Below are 23,482 nucleotides of genomic sequence, written 5' to 3'. Positions count from 1 at the left end.
GTGGCAGCGGAATGCCAAGGGCAGGGTAGACGCAGAAGGGCCCTGGTGACCAGAGACTGACGCTTACTGTGGCAGTACTGGGGCTGAAGCCCCAGCCCAGGCTACTGAACACACGCTGAAGAGAAGTTATGTCACCTGCTGCAGCCTCTCTCCTATCAAAGTCACCTCAAGAGCTGCCCTGTACAGGGAAATGCAGAGCAAGAGCACACAGACCTTGGAGTTGACCATCTGCAGAAGCTACTTCATTGCCACTTACTGAACTGTACTTTAGCTATATTTAGCAGGATAACTTTGACATCCAAGCAATTTTTTGAACTCCTCCCTCTCAGAACACCTTGCTTCTAAGAATACCAGGCCTTTCCCCACTGCATGGCAGTGCAGACTGGAATCCTGGTATACATGCACACACTGTTTGTGCCCTTTCCTGCTACAGTCCTCCAGATCTTGTACACAAAAAAACCAAGTCAACTTGGCCACAGTTTCACCCCAAAAATTGGAGATAATTTATTAAACTTTATCACTGACTGAAAAAAGTCACTAATGTCTCTTATAATAAGTTAATGTTCTTAACAGAAAAACCCCAAGCCATGATTACTGCATTTGCTCAGACTTAATACATTTACTTTAACAGTATGGTACTCAATAGGTTCCCCTTCACAGAAGGGAGTTTTCAACCACACCACAAGCCTCTGAATCTTCCCCACTGCTCACTCAGACAAAATAAACTCCCTGGACGGTGACTTGGCAGGCTAGCATCCTGCTTCCCACCTCTGCAGGTCACAGCAAACATCCGTCCACCTTCATCACCAGCAACGCCAGAAGGGAGCTGGCAGCAGCTGCAGCCCAAGGCGTTCTTCCGCTGTGCTGTGGGGGCAGAGGTCTCAGCCCACCTCCTTTCAAGGAGCTGATAAAGCAACCTGGGCAGCACGAGACTTCTTTACCCCACACAGCACTGTGTGGACACAGGCAAGGCAGATAGGACATCTGACAGAGTGCTGAAATTGCACATGTGGATACAGCTCTCCCAGCACCTCCTCTGAGGATGGAACACCACACCCTGCTCGCTCTGGTGACACTGCATTCGTTTTTCTTTGAACCCACAGACAGCCTTTATGATTCTGTTCTAAGGGCAGGACAACAGAAATGCAAGTCCTTGAACAGAATGAAGCTGCTTAAAAAAAAGAAGCATCCAGGAGGACAGCACAGAAGTTTTCAGCGTCCTTCCCCTTTCCACAGCCCCCACCTTACACAGTGGTCATACAGCCCTCCATCGAGCTTGGTTCGCCTGAGGCTCACCCAGTCAGTTCTTACCTTAACACACAGAACACACTTCACTCACTGCATGTTTCAGCTTCTAAATTATTAGTGCTTATGTGAAGGGACAGACAATTGTAGAAACTTTCTGCAGCTGAAGCATCCATGATCCTGGACCCAGGAGTGCAGTCTCCGTGGAGGCTCCCCAGATACAGCTTGTTAAAGCTGCATGGCTCCTCCTCCTCCTCCTCAACTAAAGGCTCCTTGCAGCCAATGCATACAAGACCTCTGCAAGATTTCCAAGCAGGAGTCAGTGTCCTAGACTAATCTATTCAGAACGTTTTTGGGGAAATATTAGCTTTCTGCCTTTTGTGCCTCCTCCCACATCCCCAGCCCTACCACCAATACGCACAAAGAAGTCAGCAAGCAAGACTCAGAATTAAAAAACCTGTGTACTTGACCATGCATATTCCCCGTCTACCAGCAGTGTTTCTCCCTTCTCCACTCACCAGTTATAGGGAGGGCAACATTTCACACCGTTGAACAGCGGGTCTGTTGCCCACTCCGGGAGGCAGCTGCCACCTTCACCAAGGCGGGTGACAGACCCATGCTCACAGCAGCCATCATGACACTACGGAAGCACACAGCTCTTTGGTCATTAATAGCAGTCAAAGCCACCAGCATCACATCTCCAACCTGTAAAAATAAACTCTTAAGCCAGATAGCTGCCCAAACCTTGCAGAAGCTGGCCCAACCCACCCATCCACACAACCAGAGACAAACCAACAAGATGTTTTGTTACTCAGCAACCTCTATCATCCTCCTGCTTCCCCTCTTCATCCTCCTCAGTTTCCGTTTTAATCTGAGCCACTCCGAGCCGGTACAGAGCATCACGAATTACCACCTCCCCAGGCTGGCAGCTCTGTACAATCTCCTGGATCTGCCGATTCACAATTTCCCTGCTGGTGAGGAAGTCAATGAGACGGTTGTAGAGGTAATAGTGTGTGGCATTGTCAAAGGTGATGGGCCTTTGGCGGATGTTGCTAGTTTTGCTGTCATTGATAGCAGCAATGATGGCGCTGTAAGGCTCCAGCTCTCGGCACAGGGAGATGCAGTGATGCCGAGCTGTTGGATCTTGGTGGCTGTTCTGCTCCAAACCCATGTGAACAATCCGGCGTGCTGATGACTTGGTGATTGGGTGCTGAACAGAGTGCTCTGCCACAGTCATGTCTACGCTGTAGTGCTGGTCTAGCAGTTCAGGGCAGGACACATACTGGGAGAGAGAGAGAGAGACAGACCAGGTAGAATGAGAAGCAACTTTCCCACACCTAAGACGATGATGACAAAATTACTGCTTGGCTGAACTCCAGCCAGCACTGCGACACACGACAGAGGGAGGGCTAACTGGCTCAGGCTTCCCCTAAATGCCACAAAGGTGGTGCTGTACACTCCCTCCTCACTTGTATGCCCCCAGAGATAATCCCAAGGCACTACAACCCTCTTCCTCTCCCATTTCTCAAATAATAGCTGCAGCTTGAGAGAATTGAGCTGCTGTGTCAAAAGAAGCAACACACTCCAAAGTTCACGATTTGAACTGTTACAATGCACCTCCAGCACAGCTCTTCCTATTACAGAGCATGAACCTAACACAATACCCCAAGCAACATGCAAAGCTTTCCACTATGCTCAGAAGCTACACACTGGCAAAGCTGTGAATCAGGAGACGCTTAGTAGGTCAAATTATCTTGAGGCACAATGCATGTTACATATAATTTTTTAAAAAAATATTTACTTATTTTACATCTCACTTGAAACTTTTCCATATCGGACAGGCATAGCAGAGTGCAAAGGTGGGCACAACTTACTGTTGGAGGATCCATGGGGTCAGAGAAGCAGCCCTGGTTTTTCCCCCACATCTGGGAAGTCAGGCCAGGACAGCAGATGTCTGCACACAGTGCCACTGAAGAGGCTGTATCAACAACATACACTGGAGGCCAGTGACGTGAGGAAACCAACAAGTCCACGTGATCCCGGGCATTTTCTGCTCTTACTATGTACTTTGAGCCACACACAACCTGGAAAGAAAAGGATTAAGACCAAACATTACAGTAACACTGAAAGCTTATGGAAAAAAAATTCAGTCTTAAAAAAAAAATAAAATCAAGCTTCCTTTCAGGTATTCCAGACAATGCAGTAACCACACAGCTACGTTCTCTAAAGATACTGTTTCCTCCTCATACACGTTCACATTATCTCGTTCAGGTAGAGGTGATTTTCAACTCCACCTCAGCAGCAACATCAAAACTGGGCTTCAGATCACTAGTCAGTCTTGAAATCTCCTACAGGACCGCTCATACTCCAAGCCCCCAAGGCAGTGTGTTTCATTCCCAAGGCTCAGAGCGGCCCACTCCACTGCTTCGATTTAATGAGGGAGTTCCACACTGGCAAGTCAGGTAATAGTCAATAGCAAGGTAAGACTGTTGGCTCCACCTGTCCTTACCTGGTGTGGACAAACTTTGTAGATCTTCCCTCCTGTGTGATGAGTAGAGGCTGGTGTGATGCTTGTCCCATTCTGTACAAACTCGTAGAGAGCCAGGAGGGAGTAGCAGAGCTCATCCTAGAAAAGACAGGCCCAGAGAAAGTCTGTATGTGGCTAAAAGTAACGGACTCCTCCAGAGAGGGAGAATGCTGCAGGCAAGGTCACCTAAATCCTAATTTGCACTTCATCTAATAACTTCCTAATCCCACACTCAGCACCATGAGGATGACAAGCAATTACACGATGCTGAGCCTGTGACAAGGTAATTACAGGCTTCCTTTCTTCTAGCCCACAAAGGTTCAATTTATTTCACCATGTGTAAGTTACCCTACAAACTGCAGGCACTCACTTCATAACCACCCCTGCCCTTAGTGTAGTCAGATGAGAAGTTAATTATCTAGGATGGCAAGTGTGAACGAGGGAAAGTCAGCGAGGAACAGCTCCACTCCTGCGGGCCTTGTATGTGGGCAAACAAGCCATTACCTTTGTATCTGAAGCCTTCCAGGGGATGCCACACTGTGTTAGAAAGCCCTGCAGCTCTTCCTCACTGTAAGAGCTGATCAGCTCAAGCCTGAAGATTTCTTCCTGAAGGAGCCTCACCAAGGCACTCCCATTACCTGCAAAGGCAGGAAACAAGTCTCAGCACTCATTCTCAGGAAGGGAAGTCACCAAAATATTTCTTTCTGAAAACTACAGAAGCAGAGACTGCACAACCAACTGTTGGCAAGAGAAAGCCACGAACAGTCCTATTTCACAAGTGCGTCACAGCCCACACTTCTCTGCAACCCTCTGCTAGTGAGGTCACCAGACTGAACCCAGCAGAGCTGGAGACTCCATGAGCACTTAACTTGTCTGCCCTGTTGTTTGTAACCTTCAAGTGACAGGTTGGACTGACATGAGGATAAACAAGTGACAGAAGAGCACAGAGCAATGTGACTGCAGCCTCCCGACTGCAGCTCCAGGCTTACCCTTCACATCTCCTCCCTGGTTCTTTCTCTGGAGCTCCACTTCCACAAAAGCCCCTGTAGCCCTTCTGCAGTTCAGCTCATCAATACCTGCAGCCCTGTCTGCAAAGCCAACTCATATACTCGTTCAGCTTGCAAAGCCAGTTTCCCTTCTTATACCTCATACCCGAACTGTCAAGGGAACCAGGTGCTAACTAAATTTAGCTCTCTCATATCTGAGCTTATTCATCTCATGGTTTCTTGTTACATGCAGTCAGTGCTCTGGATATACTGAATGGTGACAACAGAACTAGCACATCCATCTCCTACTCTTTTGACAAGTTCTGCAAGAACTTAAACACCCTTTTTTGAGATCGTGGTACTGAGATACCAAGCACTGTCTGCAGCTTTCACAGTCCAAGTATCAGTCTAATACGAAACAAATACTGGCTGGCATTCAAGTTGTGCATGCATCCTTCTGCAATCAGACCATATCTCATTTGGGGTGCAGTGCTCTCATGTCCCCCATGTCTCAAATGCATCAGAGCACACCAGTGCATTCAAGCTTCACTGGGCAGGCCAAAGCTCAAGCTGTAAGTATCCTGAGAACAGCTGAACTCACACCAGTGTTCTTGCCCTCTCTCAGCAAATTCAAGAGTCACACAACGATCAATTCTCAACTCTAAACATCACACTAAAAGACTGAAGTCTCCACCACATAAAGTACTCTCCCTTAATAAGCACAACCTCAGCAGTTACCTGGCACTGGCTGCGCATCCAGGTTCTTGTCCTTCTCAGTATTGATCACCATAGCTCCTCTCATCAGTGGAGGGAAGAAAGGAGCAACAATAGAGGCATCAAACTTTGTGATGGGAATGCTAGAAGGAAAAGCCACCTGCTCAATCACCTCTGTCTCCATTGTGGACCAGAAGTCTTCCGCATTCACTTCACTCGATGGCAAGAATTCTGGCCAAGTAAACTAGAAAAAGCAAGAAACACACTGGTCAAATACAAGTAACTGTAATTCATTTGACAGTTCCGTGTCAGCCTCTCTCAAGGCATGAGGACTACTACCCAGGGGAGCGCTCAGCTCAAATATAACAAGATGGCTTCAGGCTCCTGAAGTTCCCCACAATCACTTTTCATTGAGTGAGAGTCAAAACCATTTATTTGACATAAAAGACAGATATGCTGCATACTACTAGTAGGACTTTTTCCCTCGTTAGAGAAGACAGCACCTCAAGGAAACTGCTGCTGGGGAAAAAAAAAAAAAAAGAAAGTTTTTGTGTCAAGGCAAGATGGCCAAGTTTAGCAACTTTCATTCCAGGTCCCAGCTGTCAGAGGCTGCTGGACAAAAGCTGTGGTCCAGGGACAGAGTATCTTGTTTTCCCCAAATCATACATCAACACCTCTAAGAGGAAGTTCAGGCATCACCACTCCAGCCACATCCTCTTGCCAGGCATCAGCAGAAAACTGCTCACAGAGGTCTCGTGTAATTACCATGCATTATGAAGATCAGAGTCAGCAAAAGTCATTATGATCTGCTTTGAACACTAACAGGATGTGAAGCCTGTGAAAAGCCTACCTCTGTATTTTTCAGTGCCAGGACATTTTCCACATTCCTCTGGGCTATTTCCACCTTGGGGGTTATGCCACAGATTCCACAGATCATATCATTGTAATCCCGAACTGTTAGGCATTCAAAGGCCCAGTAGCCATTGCACAGCAGTTCCTGGAGCTGAACCTGCTCATCAGGGCTCAGGCTTTTTTCTGAAAAGTAAACATGCCACTGTTAGAACTTTCACTTCCTAAAGACAGCGGAGGTAGTAGAACTCTTATATTCAGAGTAAAATCAAACCTGTCCTCCAGAGGATCATTACGAAGAACTGGTCACAGAGGTACTGTTGGGTTTAGGAAGTGATTTAACAGAAACATACCACACTACAATAGGTGAGGTTTGCCTTTTTATAACCTAACAATCAGCAGGTCACAGTTTTGCGGAAGTGTCATGGTAAAAAAACAAGAAGGACAACCCACCAGTTTGCTCCTGAACAGAGTCAAGAATATTGCCAACAGCCACTCTGGGATCCTCTCCAAGTTTAATGTGGTTTCGGATTGCAAACAGAAGATCCAAGCTCACTAGCAGCTTGTTACCCACATTGAAAAGGCCTGCAGTTAAAACAAGACTGTTATTATCTGTAGGGTTCCAGATCTTCCTCACAAAGAAATATATTCCTTACTGATAGGCAACATACTCACACAAGCATGGTTCAGAGGATTACGGAAACATGTGAGTAGTGCTTCTGGGACTGTTCCCTCTGCACATCAGCAAGATGAGCTCCTTTCACAGACTTGACTTTACATTTAAAAAGCTACAAGGAACAGCAGCCAATCCATCTCCTCAGCTCCACGATGCCTTGCAGGAGGCCCACGGTGACTGCCACTCACATCTCACCAGTCAACACTGAGAAACACCACTCTGCAGAGGTGTCTCTGACTACGCTCTCAGGGGCTGCCTTGCAGAACTCAACGTTTACCACTTACACAGAGGGGATCTACACCAGTGAAGCAAGGCACAGTCTTCCTCAACAAAATATTCACACATCTTTTTCCTGACAAATACAGCTTTACTTGCAGAAGCAGCAGAAGAATAGTGCAAGTCAAAAATAATTCACAACTAATACACTTGGGAAGGGAATAGGCTCTTCTGTGCAAAGACAATGACCTGATACAGCCCCAAGGCTTCTGAAGGGTTTAGACCAGGGGTCCTCAAAATTTTTAACCAAGGGGCCGGCGCGTGGATGAAGTGGCAGGCAGTCATCTGCGGTTGCTTGGTTTCCCCCCCCCAACCCCCGTCAGGGGGGAGGGGGGGGGGAGGGTTCTGTAAATACCAAGGGCCGGATTGAGGACCCTGGAGGGCTATATCCGGCCCGCGGGCTGTAGTTTGAGGACCCCTGGTTTAGACTGTACTCATGCCTTACGTTGGTATGCTTACATTTTCCTACCTGTGTAAATATCAGTGAAGCTATGGAGAGCCAGGCACTGCAGGTTCAAGCACACTTTGACCTGAGCTGTAACCACCTGTAATTTATTAGCTGTCAGCAGCCAGCACTCCTGAGGACCAGCAAGGGAACTGTAACAGACAAAAGACAACTGAGAGAGCCAAGCCAACAGGTTTTTCAGTCCAGTCCTGCAGTAACTTAAAAAGTTCTAGTTGAATTGAGCTCATTAGTATGTCAGTGAAAGCCAGTTCACATCATTTCACAGCAGAGAAAAAAACCCTTTACATTTTAAAATGGATTCCACCGGCAAAGTCAGGTCACTGCTCACATTCTTTTAACAGCACTACAGTATCTCTCCAGCTCCACACACTGGGTGCACAGTATTTGAATGGTGGAGAAAATCTATGGTCCCAGCTGCTCTGCTGCTGCCCTATTGCTGTAGGACAACAAATGGTGACTAGTCACACATTCTACCTGACAGCCTGTCCCTGCACACACAAAGATTCAGAAAGGTCTGCTCCTCTACAGTACAGCTGCCGAGGAAGAAGTTCAGACAAGAAAATGCTAGTTGTGCCCTAGTGGCAGAAATATAGCCGTCCACCTGAGAAAATAGGAATCAGAGTCAAAGCTAGCTCCCTCCCACTGGCAGGGGTTTAATTAGAGCCTACGCAGGCACACATGGGAGTCCCACACACAGAGCATTGCAAAGCAGCCCAGCACAGAAGCAAGGATTTACAATGTGCAGGTTGGTAAGTCACAAGTGACAGACAGGATGCAAGACAGCACTGTTCTGCAAAAATTACTAAGTATAAAAAGTACCTCTGTCAGAAAAATCTCAATTAGTACTAGCCTGACCAAAACAAACATCCATAATTGGTATCAAGAAAATCTTTATCATTGAAGAAAGAAACACAACACAAAACTTCCCAACGTTTTGCTGTGAGAAACATTTTAGCTTATGCTTTCAGCAACAGGAGGATGTTTGGCAAACCCAGTGAGAAGATATTCTACAGGCTTTTATAAAAGTCTAATTAAGGTAATCTAGCCTATACAGTGGTAGTTTCTGAAAGTCCTTCAGGTTTCAATTTGGATATTTGTTCCAAAATAGGATTCACTCAAGCCCACACTAAGCCATGAAAAGAACGAAAACACTATAAGCATCCACACAGGAAATATTCAGATCAGGAAGAGAGAAAAAAGGGAGATCACATAATGCACATTTACAATCCCACAAGTTTGCCTCTGTCAGCCTCAAAACATCAGAATGGAAAACAAAGAAGGGATGACTAACGAAAAGACTCTGTTTCAAGAAAAAAAAAAATTATTAGACTTAGCAGTCACTCTTTGATCAAGCTCTCCTGCTAACAGAAATGGTAACTATGACAAACTACACTGCACAGGAGAAACAGAATCAGCTTACTGCTAAGCAGCTAAACCCTTTTCACACACATGTAGCTTATTCATTGTCACTTACACCAGCTTCAGCACTGACGCTAAAGCAAATATTATTTCAGGCACGCTGCTAACATAGAATACCAGCACGAGGTTGAAAGAGTCACAAGTCTAAAACAGAATCTTACTTCTGTCCCCCTTTGAACAATGGGCTGTTACAGAGGAGGCACTGCGCAGATGGAGACTCATAGTAGTTTGACCAGGAGGTCTGCTCTATGGTGACTGTCTCCTCACTCACGTTGGACAGGATGAGACGCGAGCTGTTGAGTTCATGGATGAGCGTGAAGACCTCAGCCAGTTCCGATTCGTTCTCTGGGATCTGCATTACCTTGCGCAGCAGCTGCAGGGTGGATTGACGCTGGATCTCTTTCTGGGATGGGGTTAGGGGCTCGCTGGTGTTCAGCACATCAGACTGACCTGGAGTGACCTCCTAGAAAGCAAGTAGAACACTCACATACTCAACTAGGCAAGCATAGGGATGAAATATTGAGAAGCCCAAAGTCATAAAAGGCAGCAGAAACACAGTAACATATGTACCCAGCAGATTTGACTTCTACTCCACTGATCAATCCTTGACTCCAGACAGTAGTGTCAAGCCTGAGTTACTTCACCAAAAACACTTTATTACAGCCCAGCCTTTCAGGAACTCCTATTATAGTGCTAGACCATCACAGATTTGCCATTAAACTGGACTGTTAGTGCAGGGACTGAAGTTCAACAAGGTGAGGACAACCACCAACAGGAACATAAACACCTCAATAATCCTGGAAAACATCACTGCCTTTTCTCCACAGGTTATCAGGCACATTCTCTTGTATAACATGATCAGGCAGCCATGGCAGCCTGCACACCTCTCCAGAAGCTACAGGAAACAAGCACTAAATGAGAACTAGGTGCTGTGATATACAGAGTACACTAATAAATTAGAATTGATCAGCTATAGTCCTTTGACACCCCCTGCCCCAACACATAGGCGATCAAGTGTCGTGGTTTAACGTGGCAGGTAGCTAAACACCACACAACCACTCCCTCACATACCTCTCCCCATGGGATAGGGCAGAGAATCTCAAAAAGAAAAAATAAGTAAAATTCATGAGTGGAGATAAAGACAGTTTAATTGAAAAGGAAGGAAAAGAATACTAACAATAAAAGAATTAGAATATATAAAACAAATAATGAGCAATACAATTGCTCACCACCAGCTGACCGATGCCTAACCAATTCCTGAGCAGAAACCCCCAGCCAGCTTTCCCCCTAGTTTATACACCAAGCATGACATCATATGGTATGGAGTATCCCTTTGGCCAGTTTGGGTCAGCTGTCCTCTCTGTGTCTCCTCCCAACTTCTTGTGCCCCCCAGCCTTCTTGCTGGCAGGGCAGTAATAAGAAGCTGAAGACTTCTTGACCGTTACTTAGCATGCTGATGTTTTAGTTGTTGCTATCAACATTGTTCTCATCCTAAATCCAAAACACAGCACTACACCAGCTACTGGGAAGAAAATTAACTCTATCCCAGCCAAAGCCAGGACATCAAGACAAAACACACAAGCACAGGAGAGCCAAAGTCTAGGCGGCTCAGAAGAATAGCAAGAATGCAAACAGGCTTATCTGTTTAATCACTTAAACTCTTCTGCCAATATTTCAACCTGTTTTTCTGTCTAGTCTAACAGCAAGATAAATGATCGGTCCAAAGCCCAGAGAAAACGTTGAACTGTGTGATAGGAATGTTAAACACATCTAGAACCAGAAAATAAGAAAAAACTAAATGAGGAAGAGACAAGCCACATGCCTCTCAAAATGCAAGCTGAGCCAAGCATGCTGCTGTTCCTTACACAGCTGCTTACGTGTACTTCACACAGGCTGTTTCAGTTTGTTTGTTTGTTTTTAAAAAAAAAACCACACTACACAAAGTTATGTTCTTCAAAATAAAACAGAGCAAGTGGAAGAGTCATATTACCACACAGACTGAAACGCAGTCTGCCTGTATGCTGAGTGGCCATTTCAGCTAAGGACAGGACAACTCTTTTTTTTTTTTTTTTTTTTTTTTTTTTAATTTCACAAACAAAACAATTCCATATGAGAAAAGCTAACCTTTGAAACTTCAAATGCAAAAAAGAAAACCCAAACAAATGAAACCCAGAAGTCTGTATTTACATCCATGCAGATCACCAGATAACTGAAAAACATCTTTCTACAACAGAAAAAAAAATACATCCAGAAATAAATTCAGGCTGGACTACAAACTCCTAAAAATAGGAAGCTCTAATTAAGATGCACTAACTTAACTGACATTAGCTACAACCTGGTCACAAAGCAGAGCACATTGGAAGCTTCCTTGATGAAGTCTGAAGGTCAACAAAGCTGACACAACAAATGTGTCTTCAGGGGTGATCTCCCCAGTATGCACCGACACGCCGTAAGCATTTTTAAGCTACAGAGACATCCAGTGGTAGAACTGAGCGCACTCAGTCTCATCCTCAGCCTGAAGCACCACTGTTGCAGCAGTTGGAATAGCACAAACATCAACACAAGTATCTTCAATAGGACACTACTCTGTTAGGAAAGCTTACCATCAATTATGTTCCCATGGGCATTTGCAAACTAAGGTCCCTCCCTGCCAATCCCCACAATAGCCATTTGATAAAACAAACTATTCCGAACCTTACCAGGGATTTTGCTGTTTTCTCAGTTCTATCTTTGGCAAGATTGTATCCGCAGCTTGGACAGATTCGTGGCTTGTGTCTGTTTGTATACACGTAACTACAAGAGGGGTTCTTGCATTTCCCTCTGCCACGTGATGTTGCCAATCCCAAATCCTGAATGACACAGAAAAAAAATACCGTTTGCCGACCCTGACTTTCAGATGTCTTAGACTTCTAATGGTCAGACACAATCTTAAAGGTCCTTTCCAATCTAAATGATTCTATGCCAACAAGATTCTAGAAAAGTCTGCTTGAATATCACATGTTTTTTCACCACTTTGTAACACCTTGTTTAAAGGTCAAATAGCAGGCGCTGTCACTTTGCACAGAGCACTTTAACTAGCACTCGAACATTTTGGGGCCACCTCCAGAGACCACAAACACACATTAAATTCATTCGGAAACCACTGATCATCCCCACTGAACTCAAGAGGGGATGGAGATTATACTAAGACATGGAAGAAAGAAACCTAGTTCTTAACAAGGCCCCAGACATGACTGCAACACAGTACGGTCACCCTGGATTAGGTCAACAGGTGACATACAAAGTACAGATCATCTCACATTTAATACGAGATAAATTTCTGCAAGTCAGTAAAACAGAAGTCACAGAACAGTCTCATCCCAGACATGACACTCCCTACCGTGTAAATCAGAGCAACTGCAAGATTCTCACCAAAGTTACGGTGCAGCTGTACTTGTAGGAAGGGAATATGTCTGGTTTGACCTCCACTACTTTCACCTGAGATGCCCTGCTGGTCAAAGCACTGTGGACCTAGAGTTTAAAAGCAGAAAAAGCAACACCCATAAGACACCTACTACTAAATACACACATCCTGTAAGCCTGTAAGCAATAACTATTAGCAATGCCCCCTCCCCCCAAATCAATTAATGTTCATTTAATATTAGAGGACTACAACACACTGTTTTGCATACTAAGGCATTACAATTCAAACAGAAGCATTTCAGCACCTTGGCATACTCAGTCATATTTCACAGGTGAAAGACTCAGTACTGCACCTCAGGTTATCAAAACACTAGTAGATCCTCAGAACATCCTCTGGAAGTAGCTGAGGGGTTCTCAAAGCAGCCAGCAGAAAGGTTGTCCAACAGCACCTCTCAGTTCAGTTCCTACACTCACCCATCTAGCATTCATGCTACTTCTGAGCCGTATCATACAAACTGTCAGTCACAGATTTTATCACCATAAAGCTGCTACATTTTAATGTTCTATTTCTCACCACTCAGGTCACATCCCTCATCCTGTGGGGAAAAAAAACACCCAGGAAAATAATATACATTTGAAGAACAAGCCATAGGTACCTTTCGCTCCTCTGCACTTGGTGGCTGCAGAATTGACTGGCCCAATTGTTTCAGCGTACTGGGCTTCAAGCCTGATGTTCTCACAGGGGAATGCTTGTCTTGAAGAAGGAAAGGGATGCAGCAAGTTAGGAGAAAACAGGTCCTGTTTCGTCCTGACATCTTTGGTAAATGCCAACGTAGTCATGTGAGATTTTTTTTTTCTCTGAACTTGAGATGACCCAAGTAAGTGTTTCATGGGCCATTTACTCTCAGTTAGAGAGCAAGAAGAGTTTTTTTCTTAGCATAGGCCACTGTCCCCCTCCAGACATAACCTATTACTTGACAGAGACCACTTCAACATAGCGAGGAAAGACAACCGCTCCCAAACCCTACCAGAGAATACTGCTTTTTACCGGTATTCGCAAAGGCCTGTCTGTTGCTAGGCTGCTCAGTGCTGGCTTCTCTCCCCACGCCGGCTGGTGCGGGCAGAATGGCTCGCATGGGTCTCGCTGCAGCCAGCAAGGAGGGCTTGGGTCTTGGTTTACTCTTTACTTCTTGTCCTTTGTGTGCGGCAGCTGGAGCATCGATTCTGAAAGACAAGAGCTACAATTGGAAAAATATTCCATCGATTCCCCCTCAGTTTCAATTTTCTTCTCTTCCCTGAACTGTGCTTTATTAGCACAATAATCACAGCTATTACAGTAGAAAGATGAAAAAGTGCTAAAGATACATCTGCCCTGTGACTACAAATTAATTGTCACTTAAAAAAAATTAGCTCTGATGGACAAAATCTCAAAGGAACAATCCTGAACTGGCACAAAACAGACAGCAAACAGAACAGGTCTTACTGGAAGCACTGCCAACAGCCTTCAATTTCTTGGATTAGCCTCATCAGCACGCAACAGACATCATACACTCCCCTAACATATGGAAAACTGACTCACCCCGTTGGTTTTTTCGCAGAGGCATTTGGACTCAGCATCTCGGAAGATGGTGGGATCCCCAGCCCTACGCTCTCTTTTTCTGCCTGCTCTGAAGAACAGTCTCCTAGCCGTTGGCTTTCTTGACCCAGCATCACTCCAACAGCACTCCGTTTGTCTTCAGCAGGCACATTGTTCGCGAGAATGTGAGCCTCAGAGATGATCACTTCCTCCCACTCCATCTCCTGCATTTGCCCTCCAACAGGCACAGCATTCAGCAGCTGGCTGACAGCTTCAGAGCTTTCCAAGGCCGACTTGGAGGTACTCTCACTAACAGCTGCTGGTTCTGTAAATGCTGACTGTTGACCTCTTTTAGCTGCTGGAGTTTTAAGAGAGGTGCCTGAATTTGGCTCAGATTTGCTTTTTGGTTGCTTTTCCTGGAAACAAAGAGATAGTCACATTTCAGAGCTTTAGGCTTTCACAGATAAGTAAGCTCCCTTCACATATGCCAGGTTTGCCATGGCCTATTTAATGCTGGATCAAAACAGCAAAATTCTAAGTATTTAAGCAATGAATTGTACAAGAGCAGGAAGACATCATCTCCTACTACAGCAAAGTCCCTGTTAACGTTTTATCTAGCCTCCTGGCCCTTCATGTATTATTTTTAGACACTGTTTACTTTGAAGAATCAGTCTTTCTCAAACTGCCTCAAGTACCGTCGTTAGCATCAACTCAAACTCACCCACTACCCTCTGTAACAAGGACCCACCTCCTACACTCCCCTTGCATAGCTTCAGCTCTCTCACACCGTCTGTTCTTCCACACTATTCAGGAACCAAAGGGAGCAAGATAGAGAACTTGCAACTTTTGGATACATGCATTCAGAAAAACATGCACTTGGCAAGTCAGGAAACAGAGGATTACTCAGGAAGGCTTTTTGACTTTAAGAAAAGTGTTACCTTCAAGACTAAGGCTACAGAAGGCATGAATTGAGGTCAATAAAAGCATGATGCAACACTGGATTGGTAACATGCAAGAAGGTATCAGAAACGGAACCAAGAGTTTCTGGCACAATAAACACATTAATTCTAAGCTCTCTATAGAGTTCAATCTCAGAAGGATAATCTAGACTTTTAAAAACAGACATAACGAAGTCCCTTCCTTTCTACAAAACAGGAAGGTATGTATATATTTAGTTTCGGTTCTACTGATGTTATTACTAGTTAAAATAAAACTGCTGGTGCATGTTTTTCCCAAGGCATGACACCATAAAAACCAGTGGAACTGTTTATGCAAATGTGTTCCCAGAAGAGCAGAAGAAAATGGGAAGACAGAAAGAAAACTCCTCTAAAACCTTTCAGTTCTAATTAACGTAGGATTTAACAGGAGCAGGCATGCCATACTCTGGTAGAAACACGTTTTTGCAGTTAGCCATCTACCTACTTCAGCAGGTTTACAGAACAAAAACTAAGACACCATCATCACTATTTGTATCCTACCACGCAGAAAAGCCAGCCATCAGCTCAGACACTACAGAGTTTGTAAACTGCCTGAAAAAGTTCTTGCCCCTAAACATTTAACAGATCTAGACCCAGAACTAAGGAGGTTCAGAACAAATCCACATAAAGCCACTGAATGTCAGTGCAAATTTTCATATTGAAAACATCCTTTAACTTGTGCTTGAGAAGCTGTTTCAGACAAATGTAATAAACACACAGCTGTTCAGAGCAGATTAATTACCATGACATTGCCAAGGTCTAAGGGACGACTGTTTTTTGCTGTATACAACTAGTAAAAATGCCAATAACTTAAGCAAAATAGGTATTGTGTGGAGAAAGACTTTTCCACTCAAACAAATTTCACAACTCCACCAACAGCTGGGAATTTCCTTACAGTCAAAGGTCACAACATAATGAATGATCAGACAAATGGCCATGAGCCAACAGCACTTCAGCTTCTACTAGATCAACTTCATTACCTAGCTCCCAAAGGATCACACACCTACTATAGTTGAGAATTATTCCTTCTTTCTGCTGAAAAACCAATGTTGAAAGATCACAGGAAATCTCCATTTGTAGAAGAACTTCAAACAGATAAATTACCACAAAACAAATAGTTCAACCAAGTTCCTGAGCTTAGGTAGAGCTGCAGCAGGAAGAACAGGCAATGCCTCCCAGCCACAGGAACTATAATGCAGGCAGAGTGTATCCTCTCAATGACAGAGAGTTACTGAATTCAGCCCCATCTGTTCTGACACCGTTGCAAGTGACGTCTTTACCCAAGGTGTGGTGATTTCAGGTCTGTCTCACCTTGGTCAAGTGTCCTCTTCAATGGTACTTGCCCCAGCACAAGCACTGGAACCTAAGTGCAGGGATCAGTTCTGGTATATCTGACCTCCTGTTCCAAATCTACAGGTCTAGAAATATCACAGGCATTCACAGAAACAGCACTTTTTGTCTGAAAATTGGGGAAGGAAAGGCAACTTTACCTTTGGGATCCATTTCCCTCCCAGGAAGTTCCCACACGTTGGACATTTTGGTGGCTTATGCCTGGTGACGTAAGTGAAGGAACAGCCGGGATTGGTGCAATTTCCATGTCCCCTGCGAGTATAGGTGGTTGTCTGAAACAAAAGTTGTCAAGAATTTTCCTACAGAACTGAAAAAACCACAAAGCTAGGCTCATTGTTCCCTCTTTCCTTACAAGCACAAGTGTTACTCAGCAAATCATCAGCCTTCCACTATGATTCCTTTTACTGATCAGCCCACACACACCTGGATCACCGTGAGTAAGCACCATAACTACTCTAGAGTCTCAATGCTCAGTCTGTACAAATCTCCAGTGTCACCAGAATTCAGATCAAATTGCAGAGTGCAGATGAACAATGCATATAACCTACTGGAGAGGCTAACCTCGCATTTACAGTGCTAGAACAGTTCTCTTATTCATAAGTCATAGTAAGATGGTATAAAAATGATTCAAACAGTAGTCCACAGTGAGGCAAGATGTGATTAATAGACTCATGTCAACAGGGTGACAAGACTTGAAGACAAGCACTCATGAAGTAGAAACAATTTTCATCAGCAATTTGTCATTGTATACAGTGGTCAAGTACTCCCCAGTGCTTTATTGTAACTTGCAGCATCACCAGGCACTATTTACAAAGACAGCTAAAGCAGAATCTGTCATCTTTGTCAGGACAACCACACCAACAAATTGAGGTTTTGTCAGCACAACACCTCTCAATATTCTGTACTCACTCCCAAGGGAGCTGTTGTGCCGTAAGTCCCTAACTAGGTACATTTTCTTCTGAAAATGCAAGTGCTCCTCTCAAAAAAATGAGACAATTTAAGTTAGGTGCTTCTCAGGAACAAAAACCTGAGATATTTCCATTCTCCCCAAGATACCTGGAAGAATATCACACTATCTGCCACTATAAATATCTGAAGTGTCTCACCAGCTAGAAGCACAGAAGACTTGGAAAACAGGATTTGATGCTAGCTTACACAACACAAGGAGCTGCAGTGCTGACTGTACAATGAAGTCCTACAGTGACTACAGAAATACAGGCGGATGGAGTGGTTAGATTAGAGAAATAATATTGTTCTTCCTCATGCAACGGGCGGCAAAACTTTTTATGTGGGTTCTCAAAACATTAGGTCAGTAGTCCTGTCACGTGGCCAAAGCAACAGCCATTCCTAAGACTCGGGAGCTCATGTTTTCCTGTTATAAGAGCAGATTCTTGCCCATGAAAGGATGGACTCTGGCATTTTATGAGACAAACAGCATCCAAGTAGAGGACATACATGGCTACACAGACCCTGAAAAGAGCAACATGGAAACTGCTACTGGCCAGATGTGCTGCAATAGCATTATTTACTCTATCTGCTTCCAAGAACTCCTTGAGGAAGGTGGCAGCAGAAACAGGCTCCAGTAAGACACACTAGGAAGTCAGAGACCCCATTAGCACACACAAGGCATAACACCAGGGACAAGAAATTTACAGGAGGACTCCAAATTGGATTATCTTTAAGAACTGAACCATGATTAAACCCTTCCTACTGTAGCACCATTAAGACAAACCTACGGTAGTATAGTCATGCCTTTCTATCACAGAAGACTGGATTTCTTACCAATTTAATTGATGCTGGGTTCTCCACAACAGAATGAGCTGGCAAAGGTAACATAATAAACTGCGTAGCAGGTGCAGAGGAACTACTCTCTTCAGTATCCTAAAATGAAGACAAAGGGAAAATACTTGCAGAAAACAAGAGACATTATGACCTGTGTCCCACCCTCTCATGAACACTGCTATTGAAGACAATGTCTTAAGGACTGATGAGACCAGAAAACAGGAAAGAGCAGTGATCACTTCAAAAGCAATGGCCTTACCAGGTCTACTCTGGAAACAACCAAACTATTCACAGCTTGAAATTGTAAACAGCAGATCCGATTCTTTACAGAGTAGTTTTCTATAATCAATCCCTAACAGCTCAACTTAAAAGGACTGCCTTCTACCTCTCTGCAACTGAGAAGACAGCCATCAGGAACACAGAGGTAACATTTTTTCCTCCCCAAAATTTTGCAGTCCAACAGCAGAACCCACCTCAAGTATTGTTATAAGAAACAATTAAAAAACCTCAAGCAGTCATCTTACAACACAAGCAATATCAGCATATGGCAGAGTGCACCTGCAAGCAGACACTGTAATCACCGAGTTACAAAAGTTGCTGTTTCCCTCACCACTGAGCGTAAGCACACTGGGCAACAGAGGATCTACTGCAGCCATCAAGGATCTTAAGCAAAATATGTTAAACAGAACTCAGGTGAGACTCTGGAAGGAGCCCAAGTCTCACTAGAAAAACTTACCCTCACCACAGTCACCACAGACACACCGTCTGAAACCTGAGGACGGGCCACAGCAATGCTCCCGTTGGAGACATCTGTGGAGCCACTGACTAGAGTCTCTTCAATAACTACCCGAGCTGCCTGATAGGGTTGCCCTTCTATTTCCAAAGAAGCCTCATCCAAGAGGATATCTCCAGCCACTTTCTCTGTCACCGGCCCAACATAGTGAGAGAGAACCTCTGACGCAACCGCTTCTTCCACAGCATCTGGCTGACCAAAGGAAGCAGTCTCTTCTGCTAGCCCTTCGATGGCGATGCATTGCTCAGAAATGCCAACATGGCTCGAGTCCACAGGAAGGACGTTTTGCACAGCATCACGGGAGACATTTGTGATGTTAGTGGAAGCTGTTAAACCTTCGGGTGCTGCCTGACCCTGTGTCACGCACCGTTCCAGTGACTGCCTGCTCCTGTCTTCTTGAAGAGTGGTTTTGGGAATAATTATATAATCTGAGCGAGGAAGAATCTTACGGAAACCTGGAATGTCTGGAACTACTGCAGTTCGAGTGGACACCTTGGAGTTCTGTTGGCAAAATCAGAGTATGGAATAAATGAGTATGAGAAAAGGAACAGATTCAGTTCTCAGTCGTACTATTTTAGTGCCCAAAGTTCAAACAGTTTCCTGACACAGTCTGCTGGGAATTTCTCCACCTGACAGAGCCTGCAGAATCCCTCCCAGCCCTGGTTTTACACTTTACCATCAATCAAACTTTACCACCCTGATGAAATGGCACAAAAATAACTACCATTCCCATCAGCAGGTACTAGACATATCGATCTTGAATTTCAAAACATTATCCCTCGACTGAACAGAAGGCAAAAAGAAGGGGCAGTGGCCTTGCACACTGCTTCTTTGTAGGCTGTTGTAAGCAGAAATACAAACTGGAATCTGCAGTTAAACGATTCTCCCACACACAGTGCTGCGTAAGCAGTTAAATGCCTCTCTTCACATGGCAAAGAACTGCCAGAAAGATGACTTACTGGATCCAATCCCTCTTTCTCTAGCTTGGCTTTCTCCAAGTAATAGCTTTTTTCAGCCACGCTGAGCAACCTCCAGCTCTCACTGATCTTTTTGTTGATTTCAGATTGAGGGAGATGTGGGAGCTCTTGCTGTACTTTCAAGTAAATATCATAATAGTAGAGGAGGTAAGCAGATCTGAAACAACCACAAAACAGAATATTAACTCCATTCTACATAAACTCCTTTGGACAAAGAAACCCACAATGTTAATGTTCATCTCAAGGTCAGACGACAAGCACATTACATCCAGTTCTACTTCTAAATGAATTTTTTAATCAAATGAAAACGAAGATACTGAGGAGAACCTCTGAAGCAAGCAAAAAGAACCTAAGATAAATTATTCTGGAGGATACAAACTCCAGCACTGGTAGTACCTGTAGAAACAAGGATGTCAGAGTCCCAAAAGGTCAAATTAATATTTTCTACATCTGATGTTTTACATCATGGAGTATTCCAAGTGTACTGCAAAGCTCAGTCTCATCAGAAACAAGGAAAACTGCTCCCATACCCTACACAGGAGCTAAATGAAGACAGAAGGAACTTACCTAGGCTTTTTGGCTTTTTCTCCATGATCACCAGTACTTTTATATTTCTTTTTCTTCTTAGACGGCACTGGTGATGCGTAAGTGTAAGTGCCTTCTATTTCCTCCATTACCACAGTTACTTCAGTGCCATCATATGGAGCCTCCATTGCTAAAAATACATTTTTTATGTTACACACTTGCCAAGTTATACATTTCTCCCAGCAAAAATGGCTCTTAATCACCTTTGTAAACCAACAGCATCATTGGCATGTAAGTTTGACTTTAATTAACCAATATAATTACATGTTAGCTATTTATCTATTTTCAGACAAAACCATCTTTATTACTATGACCTCAATACTGTCAGCTCGGCGCAAACATGCTGCATCTGCACGCAAAAGCTGCCATTCCCCAGGAACCTCTCAGATAAGTTTGGTAACCCAGAACAAGCCTTACGCCCAGCAAGCAGGTGTCCAGCTACAAGGTATCACAGCCACACTCTCAAAAGCAAGGCCAGAGGCTGAATAAACACGGAAACCTCATAATCCCCTTACTTACCACATCTCTGGGGCTCCTCGCTTAGCGCCCGGGGTGCTGGGCGGTAGAGAGCACACCAGACGCCTCAGTAGATAAAGAACAACACTACCTGTGCTCGCGGGAGGCCCACGCACGACCCGCACCTCGGCCCAATCAGCCTCTAACCCCAGGCAAGCCAAAGCCCGTTAAACCGAGGTCCTGTCCCCTCCACAGCGCCCGAGGTGAAGCGGGGCGGCGGGGCCGCCTCCGGCCCCGGTGAACCTGCCCCCCGGCCCCCCCCCCCTCACCGGGCAGCACCGGGGATGAGCGGCCGGACAGGCAGCGAGCTGCGGTCACGTCCCAGCCGGAGCGCAGCGGCACGGAGGAGGCAGCGCCGGAGCTACGGGCCAGCTGCATAGAGGAGAGCGGGCGGGCGGGCTAGGCGGGGCGGGCCGCCCCGGCATGCTGGGCCGGCTGCCAGACCGGGCCCGGGCCGCGCGTCAGGGGCAGGACAGCACCGGGCCCCTCGCTTCGGCGGCCGCTCGCCACCGCCGGAAGTGCTGCCCGCAACAGCATCCGGGTCACGGCGTGACGGCCGAGGGGGCGGGGCCGGGACGGGTGGGGCGGGGCCGGGACGGGTGGGGCGGGAGCAGCGCGCGGCCGCCCCGGGCGGGTTGGCGGGAGCGGCGGCGCGCGCTCCTTCTTCCCGCCGATTCTCCTCAGGGCGGCGCGCGCGGCCGGGCACCGCGCGTTTAGAAAGGTCCCGGGCCGCTGTTAGCGAGGACTGCGCTCCGCAGGGCAGCATCGTGTCCCTGCCTTCTTCACCGGCGCTGGGCAGGCTTTCGGTCTGGCTTCCCACAGCTTTTCTCCCGGAGCACAGGGTAGAGGTCCAGCCCTTCCCCTCGTGAAGCAGGGAGGCAGCAGGACGAAGCCGTGCTCCTCAGCTTTGACCCTGTCAGCCCACCAATGCAGTCAGCCCACTTCTCGGTGATGAGGCAGATGAAGTGGCAACCTGATATTTAGATCCAGCTGAAAAAAAAATATTTTTTTCCACCAGAGAAAGCTCGGTGCCACTCAGCTGAGGGGTGGCTGTTCCACAGCCAGCTGATTGGGAAGCCACCCGGGCACAAGTCCCAGCAGGAAATGTGCCTGTGGGTGCAAGACCCACCCCAGGCATGTCTTTGAGTCCCAGCATTTCTTTTATCAACATTTTTCTCAGAGTTTTGAAAAACAGAAATTTCTATACGTAACAAAGTAATTGTTTTCTCAGCTTTCATGAACGCTTAAAAAATGCCGTTTTTTCTCTCCAGAGAACAAATAGGGCTCTCTGCCCATGTTGCCCAAAAATTGGGGTTCTTCACCCGGTGTGCAAAAGACAAATAGAAACACAGAGAGTCGAGACATATTATTTCATGTCTGCGCAGCAGTGGGTGCTGGGTGGTAACTCCGCAAAGCCGGCCCAACTTTTCTTGGGTGTAGGAGGTCTATATACAGTTCCACAAATGTGAAGTTAGTCATTGTAAAACATGACTGGCTATAACTCATTATATAGTGTTATATACAACACACATGCCCCAGAGGGTGTGGGGGGCTACCGTTTTAAAGTCTCTGTCTCAAGGGGAGTTACTTTTACCATTATAATCATATTATAATGAGGAAAACTTATTTTGGAGTAGCTTATTTCAGCAACTGGTGGGTCAGCAAATGTTTCTTTTGTCTTAATTCCACAATGTCAAATCTTCAGAGTCACTGTATCTGGGTCCTGTTAGCCTTATCAGTTCCTGGCATTACTTCGCAATCCTCTTTCTGGCTGTTTGGCGTCAACTCCCCACTTTGAGACTTATTAGATATATTTTCTGATAGATGACATTTTTCTTCTTTCTTTCTTTCTTTCTTTCTTTCTTTCTTTCTTTCTTTCTTTCTTTCTTTCTTTCTTTCTTTCTTTCTTTCTTTCTTTCGTTTTGATGTCTTTGTATATCCTTTTTCTTTCTAATCTCATCGCCATTTTGTGTTGTGACTGTTGGTACAGAGACCGCATTATTAAATTTTTCATACATCCAAGAACAATGTGAAGTACCACAATAAACAATATAAGCATGATTAGATTTTGCAATAAACTCTGCAACCACGCAAAGAAAACCCTAAATTGTGGAGGATTTCATTCAACCAACCACTTTCCATACTGTTCATTAAATCAATTTGGGCTATTCGTTTCATTTGATCTAGTTGTTTATCTAGATTCTCTGTAATGTTAGGAATATGTATGCAACAGCTATAGTTCTTAAGATCTAGGAAACCACAGACTCCATGTTCATGTAGTAGAAGTCTAGTGCCAGCTGATTCTGTAAAGCTGTCTTTGAAATGGCCTGCAATTGAAAAAGAGGTCTTCCATCCCAGTTTGAGTG

The 23,482-nt window shown here is 45.2% G+C and overlaps 1 protein-coding gene across 2 annotated transcripts; it reads right to left on the bottom strand.

The window, feature by feature from the left end:
- Window positions 1-474: 474 nt before the first annotated feature.
- HMGXB3 (HMG-box containing 3) lies at window positions 475-21,634 on the bottom strand. Of its 2 annotated transcripts, none has more exons than XM_040603032.1 (20): window positions 21,386-21,634; window positions 20,583-20,730; window positions 19,998-20,172; window positions 18,982-19,539; window positions 18,246-18,344; window positions 16,604-16,735; window positions 14,140-14,552; window positions 13,609-13,784; window positions 13,217-13,314; window positions 12,570-12,668; window positions 11,858-12,007; window positions 9,320-9,621; window positions 7,743-7,870; window positions 6,775-6,906; window positions 6,323-6,507; window positions 5,497-5,716; window positions 4,277-4,410; window positions 3,755-3,871; window positions 3,120-3,329; window positions 475-2,527 (listed from the first exon to the last, which is right to left on the bottom strand). In XM_040603032.1, the coding sequence occupies exons 1-20, from the start codon at window positions 21,492-21,494 to the stop codon at window positions 2,057-2,059; spliced, it is 4,056 nt and encodes a 1,351-aa protein (XP_040458966.1). In that variant the 5' UTR covers window positions 21,495-21,634; the 3' UTR covers window positions 475-2,056. The 2 variants fall into 2 exon arrangements, with proteins under 2 accessions (XP_040458966.1, XP_040458967.1); XM_040603033.1 differs by lacking the exon at window positions 21,386-21,634 and adding an exon at window positions 21,120-21,368.
- Between the last annotated feature and the right edge of the window lie 1,848 nt (window positions 21,635-23,482).

Source organism: Falco naumanni, chromosome 8 (genome assembly GCF_017639655.2).
Source record: "Falco naumanni isolate bFalNau1 chromosome 8, bFalNau1.pat, whole genome shotgun sequence".
Taxonomy (NCBI): domain Eukaryota; kingdom Metazoa; phylum Chordata; class Aves; order Falconiformes; family Falconidae; genus Falco; species Falco naumanni.
Note: the sequence above shows the minus strand (reverse complement) of the source record. Positions and strands in the feature narration are given on the sequence as shown.